The sequence below is a fragment of the Phytophthora cinnamomi genome, assembly GCF_018691715.1.
Source record: "Phytophthora cinnamomi strain GKB4 chromosome Unknown Contig92, whole genome shotgun sequence".
Lineage (NCBI taxonomy): Eukaryota > Oomycota > Peronosporomycetes > Peronosporales > Peronosporaceae > Phytophthora > Phytophthora cinnamomi.
This window is the reverse complement of record NW_027151025.1, coordinates 614,414-638,839: the sequence shown is the minus strand read 5'-3', so window position 1 is coordinate 638,839 and position 24,426 is coordinate 614,414. Positions and strand designations below refer to the sequence as shown.

The 24,426-nt window shown below is 55.9% G+C and overlaps 5 protein-coding genes across 5 annotated transcripts; 3 read left to right on the top strand and 2 right to left on the bottom strand.

Moving 5' to 3' along the window:
• Positions 1-10,154: 10,154 nt before the first annotated feature.
• On the top strand, positions 10,155-11,714 carry IUM83_02833 (Purine-cytosine permease; the record flags this gene model as incomplete). Its single annotated transcript, XM_067926784.1, has 1 exon — positions 10,155-11,714. One exon carries the CDS (start codon positions 10,155-10,157, stop codon positions 11,712-11,714), a length of 1,560 nt encoding a protein of 519 aa, XP_067784024.1.
• A 754-nt stretch (positions 11,715-12,468) lies between these two features.
• Positions 12,469-13,194, top strand: IUM83_02832 (GP-anchored serine-rich Elicitin INL13; the record flags this gene model as incomplete). Its single annotated transcript, XM_067926783.1, has 1 exon — positions 12,469-13,194. One exon carries the CDS (start codon positions 12,469-12,471, stop codon positions 13,192-13,194), a length of 726 nt encoding a protein of 241 aa, XP_067784025.1.
• Positions 13,195-13,375: 181 nt separating this feature from the next.
• On the bottom strand, positions 13,376-16,022 carry IUM83_02831 (TKL protein kinase; the record flags this gene model as incomplete). The annotated part of the gene is made up of 8 exons (XM_067926782.1): positions 13,376-14,585; positions 14,659-14,727; positions 14,783-14,842; positions 14,921-14,986; positions 15,054-15,122; positions 15,196-15,261; positions 15,333-15,581; positions 15,655-16,022. The coding sequence occupies 8 exons, from the start codon at positions 16,020-16,022 to the stop codon at positions 13,376-13,378; spliced, it is 2,157 nt and encodes a 718-aa protein (XP_067784022.1).
• Positions 16,023-16,584: 562 nt separating this feature from the next.
• IUM83_02830 (protein kinase) lies at positions 16,585-17,963 on the bottom strand (the record flags this gene model as incomplete). Its single annotated transcript, XM_067926781.1, has 6 exons — positions 16,585-16,680; positions 16,743-17,144; positions 17,245-17,333; positions 17,407-17,621; positions 17,715-17,874; positions 17,939-17,963. The coding sequence occupies 6 exons, from the start codon at positions 17,961-17,963 to the stop codon at positions 16,585-16,587; spliced, it is 987 nt and encodes a 328-aa protein (XP_067784023.1).
• Positions 17,964-18,576: 613 nt separating this feature from the next.
• IUM83_02829 (myosin-like protein) lies at positions 18,577-24,321 on the top strand (the record flags this gene model as incomplete). Its single annotated transcript, XM_067926780.1, has 1 exon — positions 18,577-24,321. The coding sequence occupies one exon, from the start codon at positions 18,577-18,579 to the stop codon at positions 24,319-24,321; it is 5,745 nt and encodes a 1,914-aa protein (XP_067784245.1).
• Positions 24,322-24,426: the final 105 nt, after the last annotated feature.

The following is a 24,426-nucleotide window of genomic DNA, read 5'->3' as shown; positions in this document are numbered from 1 at the left end:
CGTCTGCAGGGCGCTGAGTTCGCCGCCCTGAAGCAGGAGCTGGCGAACCAGAAGGCCCAAGTCGTTGCGGTCTCGCAGACCGCCTCGAATATCCAGGTCGATCTGGGGACCCAGATGAAGGGGTTGCTCCAGCGCGTCCGCGCGCTGGAGGAGAGGTTGCTCGTCGCCGAGGCCAAGTCCTCCGCTTCTGCCTCGGCTCCTGCCGAGGCTTCGGGTCAGCCGAGCTAGATGGCTCGTGCTGCCGGTATGGCTTCAGCCGTCCGACGTAAAAGGTCGGATGGAGGCGCATGCTAGACGGTATGTCTAGCGTGTATGCGTTGCCGTGCCGTGCCAACACAGTGAACGGCCCGATGAAGCGCGGAGCAAGCTTGCTTGCTCCGAAATCCGAAACTGCATGTCTAGGCAGGTTTTGTGTAGCTAACAAAACTAATGAACCAACTTTAAATTCATTTGTGTTGCCTCTGCCCGCATTGTCTGCGTTCAGCTTCTGTTGATCAACAGAAGCTGCTATTGTGTCTTGGACAAACCGAATCACGGCTTGTCTTTTGGTGATGAAACTGATTGCATCCGAGCTGAAGTCATTCAGCTCGCTCTCCGCTAGAGGCCCGGCCTCTGCGTGGTTCCTTGCGGTGTCTGCGCCCTGCGCAGACCCGTGGTCGTTGGCCATGTTGTTGGGGGAGTCTGCGCCCTGCGCAGACTCATGTGGTTTGTCCATTGTTGCAGCTGACACTGTGCAAGTGTCAGCGGTTTTCTGCGGCTGCTGTATTGCAGTCGTAGATCCTCCCCCACTTAAAGTGGGAGCCATCACTCCGAGTAAACTCGGTAGACGTGGATGCCGCATGGCATTCACGTAGAACGGTGTATGCCCTGTCGAGGCATGCACTGAGTTATTGATGGCAAACTCTGCCATCGGTAAGCACTCGCTCCAGTAGTGGAACGAGTGAGCGTAGCTCTTCAACATATCGACGAGCACGCGATTCACGCGCTCGGTTTGACCGTCCGTCTGCGGATGATCCGCAGTCGACATGGAAAGCTGGCTCCCAAGAAGTGTAAACACTTCTTGCCACAGGTGCGCTGTGAAGCGCGGGTCTCTGTCCGACACGATGTCGGACGGCATGCCATGGTGTTTGAACACCATGTCGACGAGCAGACGGGCCGTCTGCTTCGCGGTCACCTCTGCTGGCACCGCAGCAAGATGTACCATCTTGCTGAAACGGTCTACAAAGACCACAACACCGGTGTTCCCTCCGCTGTCCGGGGGAAGACCAAAGATGAAGTCCAAAGACATGGACTTCCAACACTCCGACGGAGTCGGTAGTGATTGCAGTGGAGCCTGCGCGAATGGCGCAGGCTTTACGCGTTGGCATACCTCGTAAGCACGGATGTACTTGCGCACCCACTTGTACTGGTGGTGCCAGTAGAAGTCGCGCGTGAGAAGGACGTATGTCTTCTCACGTCCAAGATGTCCCGCAGTCGGGGCATCGTGATACTCGTACATGATCCTGAGTCGCAGGTCATGGTCATTTGGCACGACAACGCGATCCGCGTTGTCGTCGACTGCGTTGTAAAGTAGCAGTCCTTCGTGCACACGAAAGCGGTGTGCACGCGCTCGAAGGTGCTTGGGCAGCTTCTGACGGGACTTGTCAGAAGGCGCTGTGCCATAGGCCAGCAAGAGCTTCGCGTCCGCGTCGTGCGCGTACGCGGCCTTCACATCATCCAACAGAGATGATGTGGGTTTGCTCGATCGCATGGCGTCAATGGCATTGACGTCAACAGCTTCTGCATAGTCCGGCCGACGTGATAACGCGTCGGCCACCACATTCAATCTTCCGGGTTTGTATTCGACCCGGAAGTTATACTCCGCAAAGAATGAGAGCCATCTCGCCATTCTTTGTGATATGTGGCGACTTCACTGCGGTGCGCAGTGATGCATGGTCGGTGTAGACCACAAATGGTCTACTCCCAAGCAAATACACTCGGAACTTTGCGAGTGCATACTTCATGGCAAGGAGTTCCTTGTCATGCACCGGATAGTTGCGCTCAGCTGGCTTCAGCTGACGCGATTGGTAGTAGACGACACGATCACGGCCCTCGTGATCGTGCTGCGATAACGCGCATCCGATCGCGAAATCGGATGCGTCACACACTACGTGAAATGGGCGATCTTGGTCAGCCACTGCCAAGATCGGCGCCTCAGTCAAGCCCCGCTTGACTGTATCGAATGCCTTTTGGCAATCGGGTGTCCAATTCCACACAGCTTCTTTCTTAAGAAGCTGTGACAGCGGGCGGATCTTGCCCGCATAGTCCTCCACGTACTTGCACAAGTACGTGGCCAAGGAACTGCCTCAGTTCCTTGACACTTGAAGGCGTTGGCCATTCGTTAATCACTCTGACCTTTTCTGGGTCAGGGCGGACACCATTCTTCCCTACGAGACACCCGAGGACGGGTATCTCGCTCGCCCCGAAGATACACTTCTTCAGGTTCGCGTAGAGCTTATGCTTTCGCATGAGCTCAAGTAGCTGCCGGAGATGCACCCTGTGCATCTCTACGTCGGTCTTCCCGTCCACAGCCCGGCTGTGGATGAATACATCATCGAAGTAGCTCGGTGCGAAGTCGCGCACCGAGCGCAACAAGTGCGTCACGCACCTGTTGAAAGTCGCAGGGGCATTCTTAAGCCCCTGTGGCATTACTAGCCATTCCCAGAGCATGCCGCTTGGCGTGCTCACTGCCGTGAGAGGGATATCGCTCTCACGCATTAGGATTTGATAAAATCCATCTCGCAAGTCGAGAGCACTGTAAACGGTGCTCCCGGCCATCGAATCGATGATAACATCTTTTCGTGGTATCGGCGTCTGCGCCGGTACCGTCGCATCATTCAGCTTGTTGTAGGCATGAACGATGCGCCATCCGCCCTGTGGCTTCTTGACACAGAACGTCGGAGCACTGTGCGGGGACTTTGATTCCCGCACTTGTCCTGCTTTACGACGACTTTCAAAGAAGTCGTCGATCGCTTTCACTTGCTCTCGCGGCAGTGGCCACTGCCGCGTGACACAGTACTTCGTGCCCGGCACGAGATCAATCTCGTGCTGAATGCCCTTATCCTGCGGAAGCTCCGCAGGAATCTCTTCCGGGAGTACGTCTTTGTACTCCCTAAACAATTTGTAATAGGGACTCGACTTCAGCGAGTCCCAACCTTGTTCCTCGAAGCGCTCTCGCTTCGTCTTCGCACTGAGAGTGTCTTCACTCTCAGTGGTACTTCCCATGAAGAGCTGCCTCAGCTCTTCGCTCTCGCTCGCCGTTCTTTCGCTGTCCGAAAGAACGCAGACTTGTTCGATGCGTCCATCGTGCAAGTCGCGCGTGAAGCGCTTCCAGCTCATGGCTGGAAGCGAAGTCAACTCCGACGCCGTCGTCGGAGGACTAGCGAGTTCCATGTCACGATACTGGAATCCAGTATCGGTGCGCGTCAAGACGCTTAGCGTCTTGACATTCGGCGTCACCGCCGCAGTCTGCCCAGCAGACTGCTCTCGTTGCGTCTCGGTCCCGGACCGAGACTTGCGCAGCGTTTTTCGCTTGCGCCTCTTCTTGTTGTGCGGAGCCCGGCTCCGCACAGTTGTTCTTCTTGTCCAGGCCCGGCCGTGGACAGTCGTTCGCCGGCGGACCCTGTCCGCGGGCGCGCGGTATCAAGCCCGGCTTGACCGCATTTTCCTTCGTGCAGCCCGGCTGCACGGTAATGTGTCCCTTCGCCGGCAGACCCTGTCTGCGGGCGCGCGATATCAAGCCCGGCTTGATCGCATGGCGCTTCGTCGTGCAGCCCGGCTGCACGACAGCATGCAAATTGCGTCAGTGCGGTACGTTTGCAACCGTCCGCACTGTTTGCAGCGTCAACTCCCGGAGTTGACACGCCTTCGTCACCTCGACGCCATTCATTGGCGGAGCCCCTCATGACTGAGGGTGCGTCGGCTCCCGGAGCCGACGCGTCGTTGTCGACCTGACCGCTTCGGGTCAGGGACTGTCCCTTACACGCTTGAACGTGGGTGTTGGTTCCCGGAACCAACATATCTTTTTCTTCTGACGTCGGCAGCATTGCCGACGTGGGTCTCACTTGTGCGCGCCCTCGCGCACTTCTTGGGCACTCCGGGATAGCAGCATAAAGCGCTGTCTCGACTGGTGAGCCGCGCGCACCTGCTGGTGCGCGCGCTGCGGTAACAGGGCCATCGCTCTCTGTTCCGCTGTCGCGTCCGAAGCGCACGAGCGTGCGCTTCTTCCAGTCTATCACCGGATGATGCCGTGCAAGCCACGGCATGCCCATTACCACGTCGAACTTATCGTCCAGGTCCAGGACGATAAAGTGTTCGACAAACACTCGTTGTTTGTACGAGAAGCGCACGTTCACGACGCGCTTCTCGGTCTTCACGATGGCACCTGTTGCCAGTCGTACCTCCAGAAGACTTCGAGGTGTATCTACCTCCTCGAAGTCAAGTCTCGACAGGCTTCGTAGTCGAACAAAGTTGTTCGACGCGCCTGAGTCTACCAATGCTCGAAGAGAGTCACTCGCTCTCTTCGAGTAAACCTTCAAGATGACTAGGTTTGGCCTGTCATCTTGTTTCTTGCAGTGAGAGCTGGTCTCACTGGGGGCTGCAGCCTCAGTGTCGCGTGCCCGATGTCGGCACGCGCGACTGCATTACCAGTAGGGCGCCCCGCGCCTACTGGATGTTCGCGTTTTTTGTTGGTCCGCGGCGATGCCTAGCATCGCCACGACGGCCACCTCCAGGGGGCATGGGAGCTGTACACTCCCGTGCAAAGTGACCGATCCTTCCGCAGCGGAAGCATCGCACGTTACCTCCCTGCTGCTGGTAACCAGCCGTTGTTGCGCTCGAGAGGTCCATTGGCTCCGGACCTCCCGTCCTCGCTACCGGGCGCGGTTGCGGCCTCGGTACGTTTACATGGAGTTTAGCCTGCCGCAGGCTAAACTCTTCTTGCATGGCAAGAGTGATTGCAGCTTCGAGAGTACTCGGGTACTCTCGGAAGAGATAGGTCTTCACGGGCCCATCTCTAAGCCCCTTCATGAACGTGACGACCTTGGTCGCCTCGTCAATCGGGTTAGTCACGATATTTGATACCAAATATCGTGCGCGCTGCGCGTAAGCATGGACGTCATGCTTACCCTGCTGAAGGTCGAGGAACTCCGCCCTCGACCGGAACTCGTTTGCGGGGGCTCAAACGCTTGTTTGAGCTCCTCTTTGAACACTTCGTACGTGCTGAAGCACGTAGGATCGGAGAGTCGGCGTCCATACGCCCAACTCCTTGCGCGTCCGCCAAGGCAGGACATGGCGAACGCGACCTTCGACAGCGGGTCGACGATGCGTCGAGCCGCTATGGCTGTGTCGAGTTCGACAAGCCATCGGAGGAGAGGCTCGCCCTCTCTTCCCACGTAATTGCTTACGCTCAACTTTAATGGTTGAGCACGCGGTGTCGTCCCTGACGACGCCGTCACTGAGGAAGCAGCGTCACGCTGCTCCTTCATGATGAATCCCAGAGCAACACCATGTTGCTCCGTCGGCGATAGCGTACGCAGCATTGTAGCTATCGCCGCTTCTCCAATGACTGTTGACAGTCGTTGGAGGGCCTCCCACTCTGGGTCAGACAGGTGGGGGCAGTCAGCGCGTGCAACATGCGTTGCAGGCGTGTTGGAGCTCTCCATGGGCACCTCCGTGCTCATGTGGTTCTCGGCTCCGCGTTCGTACACCGCGTACGAACGTCAAGCAGTCGGTCGTTGGACGGACTACAAAGTGCTACCAGGTGTAGTGGGTCTAACTTGACTCACTACTTTAGCTTACACGTTGCGCAACGTGTACGAGGAAGCGTAAGTACTTAGTAATTACTTAGGTTAATTATATTTGAATACACAAATATAAGTTAAGTAAGAAAGGATTCCAAGTGACTTAGATTAGGTAAAATGAGAACTGTATTGTTTGTAAATTGATCTTCCTCTAAAATCTGCTAAAACTGTTTATCATCTATGAAAGGGTTGGCAGCGGCTGGCTGTCAGAGCCCCGCTAATATGCATGTCTCTGATTGGTAGAAAGATGCTGCTTTCTACCAATAGAATCTTTTGGGTATGTGTGGACCACTCACTGTGGTGGTCCACTTCAATGTATCCATCGGTGTGTCTTACACCAATGTGAGGAAGTATCCAAAACGTTTAACAGATAACCTATCTGTTAAATTCACAAGTGGCTTGCAGCCACTTGTACGTGTAACCCCGTTACAAACACCAACATTTTGATCGTAACAGCTCATCTACAGGATATTGGTATATATTGCGTTGTCGATATCCTGTAGGATACGCTACATCAGTGGGATCAGGCGGGATTCCCTTTGCCGCTTCAAAACCAAGCAAATACTAGGACCAAGACTATACAAACCTGTAGGCAACAGGATAAAAACGATCAAAATTGTGGTACTGAAGGGGTTAATGCCATACCTCCAGCACGAGCCACATGGCTCGTCTGACCCGAAGAGACAGACTCGGCAGGGGAAACCCTCCTCTCCAGCGCGACTACGCGCTGGAGTAGTTAATACAGTCGGGCCTACAACCCGACCGGCACGTTCAAGGCGGTCTGGGAGACCGCCACAGCCGGGACACGATGGTACAGAGTGGCAACCTCCGCGTTCTGAAGGTACTCCACGACCGTCACCTGGTCGTGGAGCGACACGAGATGAAGGTCAACACGGCGTTGACCATCGGGGCGTGTTTCCACCACCTCCGCCACCGCTGCGAGACACACGCGGAGAAATTCGCTGGATCGTCCAGCGAATTGTTGATCATAGGAAAACAATCCGAGGTCCGGATTATTTTCGCATTCGCTGGAGAGGTTTCCCTCCCCAGCACGACACGTGGGAACCACGGAACGTCCTGATGGAAGACGTTCCGGACATGGTGAAGGAATACGAAGCCCAACACGCACTACCAGCAAGAAGGTAGTGCGAGCGCTGTAGTAATCTACAACGCCTGACGACTCGCGTGCTAGATAATTAGCACGGAGACCATTGAAGCTTTCAGGTATACATACAGTATACCTGTTGTGGTCGCGGTAGCCAATACGCACCGCCACCTGGACGGACAGTGCGCACGGCGCACGGACACCAGCCTCCACCGCAACAGCGTGGAGTTGCTAATACTTGCCTCGCTTCGAGAAGTCATCGAAGTGCTTTGGCGCTTGCTTACCCGATCACGGTAAGCAACATAAATTCGCTTAGAGATGTCGACTCACAGACGCGGTCGACATCGAAGAATCGTACACAGACACTGCGTTGTCTGTTCCCGTGGTAGCGGCGCACCTCGCCCTGCCTCGCACGGTACTCGGCAACAGAGAGCTTACCCTCTGTTGCAATGGCAGTCTTCAGCTTGATCGTGCTCATTGCGGATGAGCACGGAAACCCCCAGCACAAACAATTGACAAGCAGTCAATATTAATTGACGTGTCGAGACACAAGTGACAACTGTCACTTGTGCATGACATTTGTCACTTATGGTTTAACAAATAAATATCTGTTAAAGGTTTTTGATACTTCCTCACCTTGGTGTAAATCACACCAATGGATACATTGAAGTGGGCCACCACAATGAGTGGTTCACACCTACCCAAAGATCCTATTGGTAGAAAGCAGCATCTTTCTACCAATTAGAGACGTGCATAGTGGCGGGGCTCTGACAGCCAGCCGCTGTCAACCCCTTTCATAGATGATAAACAGTTTTAGCAGATTTAGGAGGAAGATCAATTTACAAACAATACAGTTCTTAAACTAGCTACTTGGTGTTTTATTTGATTTATATTATACTTGTGGACTCACGTATAATTAATTCAAATTATTAATAAACTCCTACGCTTCCTCATACACGTAGCGCGACGTGTAAGCTAAAGTAGTGAGCCAAAGTAGCCCCACTACAGCTTGGAGCTGAAGGAGGGTGGGGAGCTGGAGGAGGGGGGGGGGAGTAGGATGACATGGGGCGGTGGCCTGGAGGACAGCGAGCATGAAGAAGGAGGGCGAGGAAGCGGCGGCCTGGAGGAGAGTGTGGGGACAGCGGCAAGGGGAAGGAGGACCGCGGGCGAAAAGAGGGTGGTGAGCAGGACTACGGTGTTGAGTGCGAGGACGACGGCGAGAGGGAGGAAGACCTGCTGTCGCTGTCTGCTATGTAGCCACCAGCCCTGGCGGGGTGCTGCTGCTGGTGGGATGTCCCACAGGGGCACCCCACCACTATTGCACAAGTTAAATACGAATAAGTCGTAATAAGTTGTTTCTTTCTTTCTTTATCCTCTTCGTGGTTTAAGTGGTGCGCTTGTATGTAGCTAACTCCGGTTGAATGCTGCTCGTTCATGTCGTTCTGGGAGAGTTGGAGGGCATGTCCAGGAAACTCGGTTTAAATTCGCGATAGTAGTGGAAACGCCATTACAAATTTCTCAAAGCAGTCTGACAGTCAATACAAAAGCTAAGTAAATTGTCGGCTACAGGGCAGATATTCGTACTATATCTTAATCACTTAAATTCACTATGGGCTAGATACATATTTTGATGCATTGCCGGCATTATACGGTGTCGACAACAAATAAACCTATCCCGAAACATGATGATTGGCCTAAATTTGATTCAACGGGCTCCTTATTCGCTATAAAGATATCTTAAACATCTGATTGGGCCTCGGAGGACATACAGTGCCCAAGGCAAAATAATATATGTCGGCACCGTCACGACATTCATCCGTATACTATTTGGCAAACCCCGTTAGTTGTTTTACAAGCCCGAGTAAATCCTAAAACCTCTTACAAAAGGCGTTGTGCGTCGAATAAGTGCAGTAATGTAATGTAATCTATTACGTTATCGCGTAGCCTGCGCTAGGCTCAGCTTTGCTAGTCGGCGGCATCGAGTGGTGTCCGCATACGTCGGGTCTCCCTTCGCCGGCAGCGCGTCGACGATAGCCCTCTCCAGGGCTTTCCACTGAGATCTTGCGGTTGCAAGTTGTCGGAGTTGCTCCAAGTCTGCGTTATTGCGAAGTACAGTACTACTCGATAAATCGCAGCTACATGACACTGACCCTCCCCTACTTGCTGACAGCAAGTTGCTGTTCGGGTCGCCCGGTGATTGGGCGCGACTAGACTGACGCGCTGCTCGTCCATCTGACGGGAATTAATGCTGAATGCGCGCAAGGCCTCACTAGTAGGGAGTCACTACAGTGTTCGCTTGGGCAACGCGGGCGATTTTAATCTCTGCGCTGCTGGTGGTACAGGTCGCCGCCTCGGCGACGCCGACTCGGCGTCGTCTAATGACCTGCTCGCTTGGTATTGTACATGTAACATACCGGAACATACGGTTCCGAGGGACGCGTGACCGCCGCGCCGTGGTCGCTCTTGACTCGCTGCTGCTTGGACGCCCGGTCTCACGCGCTTGAAGCGTGACCGATGATGCTCCGGGTCGGCGGAGTTGAGCTCACTCACCGCCAACCGGGAGTTCTTGCAGCGCCCATGGTCCCGTGGCGACTCGCGTGTGCCGTCCTGCCCTGCTCGACTGCATTTGCTCGTGCTAGTTTGCCAGTCGTAGTCGTCGACGGGCGGAGCGGCCAAAAGTGGTGGCTATTAGGGGGCGTGTCAAACCGACACAAAGTATCCGCTGGTAGAGTTGGCCCGACGATGCGCTCCCACTCTAGACGCCATCATCCATCGGCCCAACACGCACCAGCGACTCGCTGGGGTTGCAGCGCCCTTGCTCTTGCCTTGCTGCGCTGGCGGCGACAGCTTGGCCGACCGAAACTCGGCCCGATCACTTCGTCCACGGGATTCGCCGCTCTCTTCGCTTGCTATTGCGCTGCCGGAGCGTGTGCAATGCGCGCACACCTAGCGAAACCCGCGCCGCGAGTCCTGCGTGGCGGTGGGCAGCTGGCCGGCCGCGGCTCGCTCTCTGCACGGCGCCGGGTTCTTTTTCGCCCGCGTCGCGCATCGCACTCGCCTCCGTGTTGGTGCCATCTTTGCATCATCTCATCGGCGAGATCGGTGGTCACGGCCGCCGGCCGGCCGGGCCGCATGTGTCCAGGGTCTCATTCCCCGTTTTGCGTGGCATCCCTCACTGCGTTCGTTCGTCTCCTCCGTCGAGCTCCGCCATGGACAAGACCGACAGCCACCTGCCAGACCTGGAGAAGTCGCCCAAGGCGGCCTACGCCAAGCTGGACGGCGACGTCCCGCTGCAGGCCGCGGAGCAGCAGAACTTCGAGGACGGCGACTCGCTCTACGCGCGCCTGCAGCGCTGGGCCGGCAAGCTCAAGATCGAGCAGCGCGGCATCGAGCGCGTGCCCGAGGACGAGCGCCATGACGACTCGCTGCTGAACGTGGGCAGCATGTGGCTGGCCGCCAACATGGTCATCAGCTCCTTCGCCATCGGCGTTCTGGGCAAGTCGCTGTTCTACCTGGGCTCGGCCGACGCCTTCCTGGTCGTGCTCTTCTTCAACATGGTGGGCATCCTGCCCGTGTGCTACTTCTCCACCTTCGGCCCCATCTTCGGCCTGCGCCAGATCGTGCTCTCGCGCTTCTGGTACGGCTGGCACGGAGTCAAGATCGTGGCCATCTTCAACGTGATCGCCTGCCTGGGCTGGTCCTGCATCAACGTCATCGTCGGCGCGCAGGTCATCAACGCGGTCAACAACGACGTGCCCGGCTGGGCCGGGATCATCATCATCACCGCCTGCACCTTCGTCGTCACGCTCTTCGGCTACAAGGTGGTGCACGCCTACGAGTTCTGGTCCTGGATCCCGGCCTTCATCGTCTTCATGATCGTGCTCATCGAGTTCGCCATCTCGGGCGCCTACGTCAACATCCCCATGGGCACGGGCACCTCCGAGGTCGGCAGCGTGCTGAGCTTCGGCGCCACCGTGTTCGGTTTCGCCATCGGCTGGACGTCGTACGCCGCCGACTACACGGTGTACCACCCGGTCAACCAGAGCAAGCTCAAGGTCTTCCTGTCCGCGTACGCCGGTTTGATCGTGCCACTGCTGTTCACGCAGTTCCTTGGCGTGGCCGTCATGACGGCCACGGACGAGAGCAACCCGGACAGTAAGTACCGCGACGGCTACAATGAGGCCGGCTCCGGCGGCTTGATCAGCGCGGTGATCGTCGGCCCGCTCGGCGGCTTCGGCCAGTTCTGCCTCGTGCTGCTGGCGCTGTCCATCATCGCCAACAACTGCCCCAACATCTACTCGTTCGCCATCACCGTGCAGGTCTTCGGCGAGTGGACGCGCGCCATCCCGCGCTTCGTATGGACACTGGTGGGCTCGGTCATCTACGCCGTCGTGGCCTTCCCGGGCTACTCGCACTTTGAGAGCGTGCTCGAGAACTTCATGAACGTCATCGGCTACTGGATGTCCGTGTACGCCTCCATCGGCCTCACCGAGCACTTCTACTTCCGCAAGGGCTACTCAGGTTACAACCCGGCCGACTACGACAACCGTGAGAAGCTGCCGCACGGCATCGCCGCCGTTTTCTCCTTCTGCGTGGGCATCGTCGGCGCCGTGCTGGGCATGAGCCAGACATGGTACGTCGGCCCCATCGCCAAACTGTGCGGCGAGGCCCCGTACGGCGGAGACGTCGGCGTGGAACTCGCCTGGGTCTTCGCCATCGTGTCGTACCTGGTCACGCGGCCCATCGAGCTGCACTACTTCGGCAAGTAGGCGCCCCGACCTGCCCGACGGACAGCTCTGCGACTCGGTGACGCTACCCTGCAACCCGTCATGTATGTCTGTCAATCAGTAGACCCAGCTGCGGAGACCGTGGCTACCATACTTTTTGCTCCGGTCTTGCTCCTTGAGCCAAAAGCCCCGACTCGGTCGAGTTGGCCCCTATCATAGCGCAGCGATGGCTAGAAGGCCACCAAAGCGCGGAGCATCGAAACCCTGTAACACTAGAAAAGAAAAGCATGAACTCGTGAGAAATTTTTACCAACGCAAAAACTAGGACAGCCTTCGTGCTGCCCAAGGTGACTGACAGTCCCTATGTTCGGCTTTGCTTTGAGACAGCTCGCCATCGATTGTCACGTCGATCTGGTGTTCGAGGAGAAAAAATACTCATGCTGCACCACCAAGGCGCCGAACCACCTGTCCGCCGCCATCGATGGGCCCGAAGTGAATCTGCTGGCGCCATGCCCACTTTGTGCCACTCGGGCATCAAGCTCTGGCTAATAGTCGTTGCTGTCCGAAAACCGGCATTTGCACCCAAAGCGGGGCAACTTCAACGTGGAGCACTCCTCAATGCATCGCTTTCCGCCGCTGCAGCCATTCTCAAACTTGTCCGGCGTCGCCCAAGTCCTTCTTGACCAGTTACGCACTCGACCCAATTCCCATGCATCACCTCGCCTCGCTGCTCGCCGTCGTCACTTTTACCCTGTCGCCGCTCGGTGCTCATGCAGCCGAATGCACCGACGCGGAGATGACACACGACGACGAGCTGTGGGCCTGGGCCGCAACGCAAACGGCCTGTGCACCGTACGCCTCGGGCACTTCGTACTTCAATTGGCCCTGCAACGCCACGGACTGCACCGCAGTCTTGGCGAGCATGGCCGCCTCCATGTCGGACTGCACTTACAACGGGGTGAGCAACAAGGTCGAGGTGCAAAACGCCATCACCGTCTGCACTGGGGGCGACACCACGGACCCTGGCTCCCCATCCACCGAGGTCCCATCGACGACGGCTCCAATACCGGCCACTACAGCTTCCAACACGAACTGCGTGGCCTCCGAGATCAGTGACATGGTGGATCTGTACACCGCTGTTGGTTCCAGCGATGAGTGTGCCGACGACTCGAGCGTCTCCAGCACCAGCATCGTCATCACCACGTTCTGCGGCTCCGCATGTGCCTCGAAACTCGAGGAGCTTGCCACCTCACTGCCCAACTGCTACTATGGATACCAATCTGAAAACCTGAAAGCCGATTTGCTTAAGCAACTCGACGGATGCACCGGAGACGACACTTCCTACGCCATCAACGTCGTCCTGAGCCCAGAGGAAGCTACGGAGGAGCCGTCCACAACCAGTCCTCCGGCGTCCCCCATGAGTCCACCTGCCTCGACCACAGCACCGCCCGCGACGGATACCAACTCTACTTCGGAACCAACTCCTGCTCCTACCCAAGGTGACCTCGGAACCTACTGCTAAGCGCACGTGGCTACCCTGTTCTCTCACGCCCAAATTCCTCCACTCTTTTTCATTTACCGAACTTGTTGTACTAGCAGCAAAATTTCGAGAGACCTAAGTGAGCATCACAATGACATTTACCAACGCAAACAGCACGTAATGAACACCTTTTCACAGTGCTGACAACGCTGTCTCCTAACAACTATACCAGCTTCTTGATCGTCCGCAATGCATACACTACCTCCGATGCTGCAGGGCGCATCCGTGGATTCTTGGCAAGACAAGAATCGGCCAGAGATCTTAAGTCGGGCGGACAGTCTTCACCAAACCGAAGGCGAATGGCGCCCGCAGCAATCATCTGAAGAACCACCGCATCTGCCAACTGGGTGCCACTCAAACTCCGAGCGTCATTGTAGGGCGGCGCATGGGTATCCAACTCGGAAAGCAGCACACCGAAGCTGAAGATGTCAACTGCCGGATCGCGGTCATCAGACCCCATCAACACTTCCGGAGCTTGCCACGGACCCATGGTGGTTTGTTGGTCGTTGTCGCCGCTAGCAATGGCCCTCAGATGGGAAACGCCAACCTTGCTCACTTTCGCCTTCATATCGCTAGTAAGCAGCACGTTGCTCGCCCTCAGATCTCGATGCAAGACAGGAGGCGCAAAAGAATGGAGGTAGACTAAAGCTTCCGCCACCTCCAGGGCAATCTGCAGTTTTTGTTGGGTCCACTCACGCAGCGTTCCGGGCCTGGTCAGGTAGTCACTCACGTTCCCATTGTCCACGTATTCGTATAGAGCTTGGATGTCTGTCTTCACGGTCCACGCGATTCCAACGAGCTTTACCACACTCGGGTGATCGAATGGCGCAGCCAGCTTAATCTCTTCGATGAAGGCCTTGGTGATTCGTCGACGTGCCAAGTCCTTTCGGAGACGCTTTGAGGCCAACAATTGCGATTTGCGGTATCTGACGAGCCACACGACGCAATGAACACCAGCACCAATCTTCTTGACGTTTTTGATATCCCCCGGCTTCAGCATGAGAGGCACAAGTTGTGGGTCATCCAGCTCCGCTGTGATAAACTTTGCCGCCCGGCGACGCCGGAGGCACACGCAAATCCCGATCACAAGCAGGATCAGAAGTAAAACTGCCCCACCAGCAGTGATTGCGATAATGACCCCAGTAGACATCCCTCCACTGCTCGAGTCTATCGTTGCAGCCACGGGGACTGCTTCCGATGTCAGGCAAACTGGAATCGTATCGCGAAGTTGCTGCGTGTTGTTTGTCTGGCACGCCGTTTGAGTGTCGAAATCAGCGTCAGTGACGTCCAACGTATCCAGGTTTTGCAAAAACTGAAATTGGTCGTCCGTGAACACAGGCGACAAGAGGGACGAACCACTGCCGGACAGGTATCTGTTCGCCGCACACAAGGATGAGATGACTGCGAGTCAACCATTGCCAATGAATGGGTTCCGACGGTACGTACAGGTTCTTGAGCTTTGTGCAATTGTACACAGTTGCTGGAATCTCGGTTAAATTGTTGCTACCCAGATACCTGAAAAATAGTAAGTACTACCACGAGCAAATCAAGTCAAGCATTCGCCACGTACAGTGTTTCTAGGTTTGGGTACGTAGCGTCAAAGGTTGCGATGTTGTTATCACTCAAATTCCTATACAGACCAAAACATGCGCAGATAGATGATCAGTGAGTGTGAATATACTCCGTCACACGCTAAACGTAAACGTACAGCGTTGTCAGCGTGTTGGATGAATCCAACGTCGTCACTGTCTCGATTTTGTTGGAGCCTAAGTTCCTGCCGATATCTCAAGTTCGGTTAGACAGTACTCTTTGAAAAGGGTTCTCGAAGTACGCACACGTACAGGTTTTCGAGATTTGCGTGGTTCATAAGGGAAGCAGGCATGGATGTAAGATTGTTTGCCGCAAGATTCCTGGCCAAAGCAAACAACTCGAACGTAAGTCCCCGCAAAAAGCACAGCTAGCTAGGCGAAGTCAATCATGTACAGTTTTTTTAGAGTTGGTATCACGTCACTCTCGTTGAGACTCGAGATGTAGTTTCCCTCCAGTGATCTGAATGCATTGCAAAACAAGAAGTTATATGAGAATAGCTCTCACAAACGTATAACGCAGGGGATACTCACAGGTCTTCAAGGCTCGCCAGCGCTGCGAGTTGGGTTGGGAATGCGTAGATCAACGTATTTTTCAAATCCAGCTGCGTGGTGTTCACAGGCAGCTTCGACGGCAGGTCGTGCATGACGTCTTTCAGGTTGAGATTGATGAGCGACACCCTCGTGATCTGGGACTGATTGGCAATGAAGTCCGAGTTTAATGTGAGATAGCCCACTCGTCCCTTGTAGTAAGCTCTGTAGCTGTTGCCACCAGCAAGGACTCTGCAGTTCCACCAGCACCCACAGCACTTGTTAGGTTCGATAAACTACAACGATTCAGGACGGCAGTACTTACACTTGGTCAATGTTCGACTCGATCTCGAGCTTAGAGACGTCGTACAGGTAGCAGTTGTCGATGTGAGGGTATTTGTCAGTGTCATCCGGGAGCTTGGCCACCTTCGAAACGTAAGACGCGTCGGCCACTCGTGCGGCTGCGTCCTCGTCACTCTGGTAGCCTGAATCTCGGATGAGCAGGACAAACGCTGAGTCTGTGTAGTTGAAGCACGTGTAGTCTCCGTCGACAGCCACGTCACAGAGCAATCCACCGCGGCATTGCCCACTGCACGACGACAGAAGCGTGCCTCCGCCCCACAGACCCGTCGAGTCCATGCATACGGGCGGCGTCATAGCCACCACCTGCGCCGTCCAAAGGACAGCGAGCATCGATAGCCACCGCAACGTTGCGTGGGATTCGGCCATTGCAACGGAGACGTTCACGCAGCGGCGTCTTTAGGACAATGACCCCTCGCAGCCATCTATACGTGGCTGTGGATCCAGCCATGGGTTAGGAAATCCGAGCCTCATCCATCAGTGACCAGACCTCTACGTGCGTGCGAGTGGCTTATCATCCTCGCCAAGAGTGCCTCGATGTGTCCAGAAGTCTGGATTTAACTAGTGCCGACTAGCGTTCCGCACAACGTCATGTAGCCAATCTCCTGGGTGGCGTGGCACCGTTGGGCGGGCAGTGTTCAGGCACGATCCTACGCCACGCGCGACAAGGGGCATGCTAGTGCTGTCAGGTTGGCGTCTTCGCTTGATATGATGTGTGTGCCGACACCTGGTCGTGGATACAGGATGCGGTTCATTTTTGTTGAAATGAAGTGGCGATCTCAGGGGCAGGACAGTCAACAAGGAGCTAGCTCACTGGGGCTGTATGTACTTACTTGGAAAATCGGCTTGCGGTGCCTCACTCCGTCTTTATCTCTGTATGCGACGCCTGCTTCCTCTACAATCCGTTTAGGAGGCGATTTGCGGCCGCCTCCACGTTGTTGTCCGTGGACTGAAGCGCTTGCAGTGCGCGCTCTCTATCAAACCCGAGGGCCTGGAATCAGAGACACGAGTTAGTCATTGTGCGGTTGACATCCAAGCACAGTAAATGCTTACCATAAGTTGCTGGATAGCATCTTCAGACGGTGGTGCAGCGGCGAGATGAGGTGGCAGCATGCCTCCTGCCGCGGCAGCCGCAGCAGGAACCCCACCAGGCATCATGCCCCCTGCACCCGGCAGTAACTGGTCTCGGAAGCCTTGGCCTTCCGCAGCCGGTGCCGCCGGGCGGCCCCGATTGAACCGTGCGTTCAATCGTCGCTGCGCTTCGAGGGCACGTCGTTGCCGCTGAAGCGCCAGCGTGCTCGCAGGAACCACGTCGAACAGCGGGTGCAGCAGACCGAAAATCGAGCACACGAACGACGGCAGTCGCAGTCGTCCAAGCGGTGTCGAGCTGAATAGCAGTCCCAGGAACGACCCACCCAGGAACGGGATCAGGGCGCGGTAGTCCCGTGCGAGTATCTACCAGCAGTACAGACAGAGCACACCAGTGCACCAACGCGTCAGTCCACCCGCCCAACTCTTCACCATCAGCAAAAAGCGCCCGCGTCTGACGTCGTACCACCAGCATGAGCAGATACGTGCTCGACTTGTCCGAGAAGTGCAGCCCCATCACACTCAGCGACCGCGGCTGCATCTTGGGAATAAATCCTAAGACAGCAACAGCAGCAACAATTAGCACCGTATCACCTCCTGCAGCCAACACCAGACAACAGTCTCGTACTGTTGAAGTAGACTGCGAAGGCTCCGATGACGGGGTAGGCCCCTCCCGGGATCATCTTGGCCAGCCAGGGGGCGGACGAGAGCGCCAGCAGCTGCAGGGCCCCCGAGATCAGCAGCACGAACACCAGCACGCTGCCGAACTTGCGCGAGCCCATCTGCCTCTCCAGCACGCGGAACTGGAACACGACGTAGAGTCCGAGCGACACGGCCAGCCCACTGCGTTTTAATAAGAAAAAAAATAATGTTAGTAAAAAACATTTATGGGGAACAATATTTAAGAAATAATAAAGTTAAGTAAAATGACGCAACTGGTGGAAAGTGAGCTGGCTCGACAGCAGCCGCCAGTACTGCGCGCGGGCGAGCACGGCGTCCCGGTCCAGCGCCAGCAGGTGGCCGCGGTCCAGCAGCAGACTGGCGGAGCTGGCGGCGCCCACGGCGAGCGAGAAGGCGTAGGTCACGGGCGCGCCATCTGCAGCGCAATTAGGCGGGTTAGAGGCCGATGCAGCAGCAGCAGGGGGCAGCACAGCACGCACAGAAGCCGCGCAGGTCGCCGTGCATCTTGGGGCGATAATACCGGATAGACGGCCACGTAATTGAGGCTCGGCGTGTTGAAGTAGCGCAGTGAAGTAGTTTTAGAGTGAAGTGTCAATATTAAGTGGCAATAGAGAGCACGGTGCTGTTTCGAGGAAGTACGACGACCATCACTCCGGAAACTTCAACTTGCAAGCATCACCAACTTGCTACTACTGCTAGTTGCTCCGACCCATCGTCCTACCCCAGGGCGGGCTAAGAGCTGCTGCGCTCGAGCAAGACGGCTCGCTCTCCTAGTACCTGTAACTCTGATCCAGAAGAGCCGACAAGCTATCAAGAGTGTTGATTCAAGACCTCTACGATCCAACGAGGACCAACTTCGACCAGCACAGGGCACGAGCTCACTCCTTGGTGGCTGCAAATCCCAAGTGCGGCCTGCTGACGCTGGCAGCGCGCTCGTGCAAGTCAAGCACCACTTGGTGATACTCGGCACGATAACCGTCCGCCACCAAATCGTTTCGAAACGACTGCAAGGGCAAGGGACGCTAGAGCCACTAAAGGTGGCACTTACTTGATCATCCGGCCCAGGACGACGCGCCCCACCTCGATCGCAGAGGAGGGAGCTGCTATTGCCGTGAAGATGCTCGCTCGCAAGACGCCCCCGGCGATCTCGACGCGGCCGCCGAGCTCCAAGGCACCGGGAAAGGCGCTCGACAGCCCCAGCAACAACCAGCAGCAGAGCAACAACGCCAGCCATGCAGGACGCCCCGCTCTGCTTGGACAGATCGACGCCAAGCACCTGCAGGTCGGCGCCAAAGTGTGGGTGGCCGACGCCAAAGTGCTCTGGCGGATCGGCGAGGTGCAGGCCATCGCCGACGACCGGAAGACGGCGCAGGTGTACCTTCCCGACGCGGCGGATGACCAGGTGCAGACCCTGCGCATGGACCAGCTCTTCACCTTCGACGCGTCGCACATTGTGGATCACGCCGACGTGGCGCTCATGAACAACATGCACGAGGCGCCTCTGCTCAATGTGCTGCGACAACGCTTCGAGCGCGACGAGATCTACACCTTCACGGCGGATATCCTGCTGTCAATCAACCCGTACAAGTCAATTCCGCTGCTGTACGACGTCGTGGGCTTCATGAAGGGCCGCGAGGAGGCTGCTACAGCTACGGGAGACGGGTCTACCAGCGATAGCAGTGCTCCACCACACTTATTCTCCATCGCTGAAAAGGCCTACACGGGCATGAAAGGCGTCGTTCCCGGTTCCGGCACTCCGCAGTCCATTGTCATCAGCGGTGAGAGTGGGGCCGGCAAAACCGAAGCCTCAAAGTACATCATGAAATACCTCGCCACTGCGAGCAAGCACGCCGCCAGCACCAGTACAGTTGCTGCAGGTGTACACGAACAGATCGAGGAGTGCGTGGTGCTCTCGAACTTGATTCTCGAGTCGTTTGGTAACGCGAAAACGTCGCGCAACGATAACTCCAGTCGCTTCGGCAAGTACATCCAGATCCACTACAGCAGCGAAGGCCGCATGGCAGGCGTTTCCATTCGCCACTTCTTGCTGGAGAAGACGCGGCTCGTGCGGCCGGAAGTAAACGAGCGCAACTACCACATCTTCTACCAGCTGCTGGCTGGTCTTGACACGTTGGCAACAGTGTCGCCGGACCCCGCGGACTCCGACCGACCACTGTTGCTGCGGAATGACGTGTGGAACTACACCTATCTCACCCGTGGAGATTGTGTTGAGGTGGATGGAGTGGACGACGCCACAGAGTTTGAGCAGCTACGTCGTTGTTTGGAGCAGCTCGGAATGGATAACGCTAGTTTCCAGCGCCCCATGTTTGAAGTGCTTGCAGTCATTCTACACCTTGGTAACGTGCAATTCGAGAGCCCAACAACACAAGATGGCAGAAATGGAGATGATAGCCGCGAGAATGAGCCAACTCGCATTGTGTTCCCAGAAAGCGATGCTGGAGTGAACCTGAAGCATGTATCCATGCTACTAGGTGTCGATGCCGCTGAGTTCGCGAGCAAAATGGTGACACAAACCACCGTCACAGGTCGTGGAAGTATTCTCGAGATCAAGCTCACTCCAGAGCAGGCCAAAAATGCGATGGATGCCTTCTGCAAATACCTGTACGGCGAGCTCTTCCATCACGTTATCACGCGCATCAACGCCTGTGCCAAACAACAGACATCCTTGATCCCAGCAACGGACAAAAAGACACCCAAGCCTCGTGCCCAGGGCGGTGCGACAGCACCATCGGCAGCTCCATTTATCGGAATTCTTGACATTTTTGGCTTCGAGGTGATGAAGCGCAACAGCTTGGAGCAGTTATGTATCAACTTCACCAACGAGACGCTGCAGCAGCAGTTCAACAAGCACGTGTTCGTGCTAGAACAGGAGAGATACGCTCGAGAAGGTATCGCAGTGTCTCCTGTGGAATTCCAGGACAATCAGCGCTGTCTGGACCTCATTCAAAAGCCACCCCTCGGACTTTTGCCTTTGCTCGAGGAGCAAATGCTGCTCAAGCGCAAGACCACGGACAAACAGCTACTCACGATTTACCACGGGAACCACCTTGAAAAGCACCCGAGCTATGCGAAGCCGCGGTTTGAGTGTGACGAGTTTATCATCCGCCACTACGCAGGCGATGTCGTCTACGACATTCACGACTTCATCGCCAAGAACACCGATAACCTGCATGATGACTTACTTGACTTGCTGCGCCGCAGTTCCCAGCCGCTTCTGCAAGCGATGTTCAGCTCCCCAATTGCAACTGCAGTTGGTGGCGCTGCAACTAAACGTGGTGGTCCCTCCACACCGACAGGAGGATTGCACAAGCGTACACAGAGCGCATCGCTCACTGGGACAACAACAGTGTCAAGTCGCTTCCGCACGCAGCTAGCTGAGCTCATGGAAGTTCTGTGGAGTACTACACCCAGCTACATCAAATGCATCAAGCCGAACAACCTCAAGTTCCCGGGTGGATTTAGCTGTGAGCTTGTGCGCGACCAACTCATTTACAGCGGCGTGCTCGAGGTAGTTCGAATCCGGCAGGAAGGATTCCCGATCCGTAAGCAATACGGCGTCTTCTACGAGCTTTTCTGGCCGCTAGCGATCGCGAAATATGGCGTTGCTGCTACGCGGAACAATCCCAGCAAAATTCGAGAGGCATGTGAGTCCATTGCTCGCGAGTGGCTTAAGGATAAAGAACTCGAATGTGAAGCAGAGCCCACAAAGGAAGACGATGAATCACCCGAGACCGAGAAGGATGAGACCGATCCAAAGCCCACACGAGCGCCCGCTCGACAAATCTTTGCTATGGGCAAGAACGAGATATTCCTCCGTTATGGTCAGGTGGAGAGGCTTGAAGGATCGTTGGCCACTATTCGACAAGAAAGTATCGTCATCCTGCAGTCCAAGCTGGTCCGAGCTCGACTCGCGTTCAAGAAGTTTCACAAACTTCGGCGAGCGACATTGAAATGGCAGGCGCTCTGGCGCATGCGAGCGCAGCGTACGAAATATCTGATACAACGGAGTGCTGCCATTAAAATCCAAGCACAACTCCGGTCCTTCCAGCTCACCACTTTGTTTCAGAAGAAAAAGCGCGCTGCTTGTATCTTGACGCGAGCGTCGCGCCGATATGTAACGCGCTGCAATTTCTTGCGATTTCTAAAGGCTACTCGGGCAGCAACTGAGATCCAGCGTCATGTGCGTGGTTTCATGCTGCGCACTGCCGCAGAGCGAGAACGGAAGCTGCGTCTTCGATCTACGCTGAAGTTACAGTCGTGGCAACGAATGCATGCTCATCGTCGAGTTTTCCTGATTCAGCGACGCGCAGCAATTCGTGTTCAAACGAAGTACCGATCTCGGACCCAGCGTCGTCGATTCCTGCTTGAGAAGAGGGCTGAAATCGTGCTGGCAGCCTTCGTTCGCCAGTTCCTGCAGCGAAGACGCTTCAAAAAGCTTAAAGCATGCATCGTGAAGACTCAGGCTTTGGTGCGGAAGTGGCAAGCTCGCCGACGCTTTGTCACGCTACGATGTGGGGTTGTTTGCATCCAGAGTCTTCGTCGTCAACATGCAGCTCGACGAGTATTTGTTGCTCGAAAAACTGCGGTGGCTCGCCTTCAGCACGCTATGGTCGGCTGGATTGCTAGGCGCCAGTATCTCATGTTGAAGCGGAGCACCCGGATGCTGCAGTACTGCGTAACTAGTTGGCTGCTTTGTCGGCAATTCCGGCGCATGCGCAAAGCCTCAAGGCGCATCCAAAAGGCATGGCGATCGCACCACCGACGAAATCGATGGGAAGTCGAGGTGGCTAGCGTGTTTGTTGGTCGTAGTGCGAGTGGAACAAACACCGTTGCACCAGGAAGTGGAGGTTTGTCAACATCGTGGACCCAACATACTCGCATGGAGGACTCGGACCGCAGAATGGCGAAGCTGCGCAATCAACCAGACGTTTTCTTTGAGTTGCAACCACGGGCCTTTGGGTATAATTCGCTGTTCCACGAGGCTGCAGCATGCGGGGACTTCCACGTCGTCAAGTACATGCTCAACGAGCGTTCCAGCGACGAGCTGCTTCCTCTCAAGAACGGACGGGGTTTTACGGCCTTCCATGAAGCCTGTGTGAACGGCCAGCATGCAATGGTGAAATACCTAGTGCTGCAAGCGACATCCATGGCAGCTACCGGAGCTCAGGGCAATATTTCATCGACTGCAAAAGCGCCCGAGCAGTCCACGAAGGTGAGCCCAACCGATGGGCCCGAGGCGACAGAGGCCAACGAAGCCACTTCTGATGAAGCTGGTAACCAGCAAGAAATTGAGCCTGAAAGCACGATACCTGAGCGAACCATTGTCTACAGTGGATTTCTTCGGAAACGACGAGAGACATCACGGTGGATGCGGCGATTTGTAGTACTCAGCGTGACAGCAGACAAACAGGACCATCCACAGCTCGAGTACTATCCTAACGACCGCAAATTGACGTTGGCCGGACCCAGTTCACTGCAGATCGACTTGGCCACAGCTTTGCTTAAGACGAGTGTGGACTTGCCTTTTGCGTTTGAACTGCATTCCCCGCAACTGCTTGGTGGTCGCAACAAGGAAGGACGACTTTACTTCGCAGCATCAGGAGCGCTTGAAATTCAGTGCTGGCTCGCGCACTTGCGTAACATCATTCCGAGCAGTATCGAGTCCCGTATATTTGCGATGCATCGGTCCGCGCAAAACAGTAAACTCGAGTTCGTAGACTTCAAGGCGCGTCAGGACGCCTGCAATTTGCGAAGCGAGTCACCACGACAGGAAACGCCGCTGCACTTGGTCGCCAGCTGCAGTAGTCTTGTCATTTTGGCAGCGATTGATGACGATGGTGACAACAACAAGAACAGTACCACAAGCGAGATCCAGCTCGACATAGCTACAGCAGTGGCTAGCTCCAATTCGAAGTCCAAATCCTTGCTCGACGCGGAGCTAGAGCTTGTGAAGACGGCACAATGGCTACTGGAGAATGGCGCCGATGTCAATGCGATGACAATTCGACAAGAAACGCCGCTGCAGTTCGCATTACAAGCCGGGCATCTGATGCTGGCGAAGCTACTTCTAGACCGAGGGGCTCTCGCATCGGGTCTCTCGGAGCCTCAGTTGATACTTGTCCGCTGCTTGAAGGCCGAGTTGGCGAAGACTGCTATTACGAGCATATCTTCTGCGGCGTGTGCGTCCGTAGGGATCTCGCACGCCCCCCAGCCATCTAGTGGTGCGGCGAACTCGCTGCTGGCAGCTGGGAGTGCTCTGCTGAAACGGCCCAACAAGCTGACTCGGCGCTTGAGCGCGAGCGAAGAAGAACTCCCCCTGCTTTTCCTGGTCAAGCAGCCTGGAAAAGTGCGGCACAGCTCGTATGTGTCACTTTTTGTTGAGCTCATTGGACTGAGCGACGCGGGACTGGTAGGCGCCCGGCGGCCGCGGATAGTGATCTCAGTGATGGACGGACAGCGCAACCTCGTGGAAATGCGGCAGCAAGTGTCGGTGCAGCCTGTTGCGTCGTCTAACGCGCTTCTCTGGGGGTTCACTTGGCATATGCAGACACCGTTGGAGAACTTGCCACACGGGGCCTGCGTCGTGCTCGAGCTCGCCACCACCAGCACATCGTCGGTCTCACCAACGAACGACGGTCCTACGTCTCCAACTCTTGGCGCGAGCGTGCTCGTACCCGAATGCTGGACGTACCTGCAAGTCGACCAGCGCACCGCCAACAGCTCCGCTCTCACCGCCGAAATGTACAAGTACCCAGTAGACCTGTCTTCACAGAACACTCTGCGTCGCGCCGACGCGTTCCTTTCCGGCGAGATGTTGATCTCGCAAGCTCGGACAGCCTAACATACACCCACTACGCTGCTCGCACCAATCTGCACGTTAGCCACACCCAGACACTCGAGTACGTCACGAGTCCAGCCCCCCCTCCCTACCTTGAATACACACACC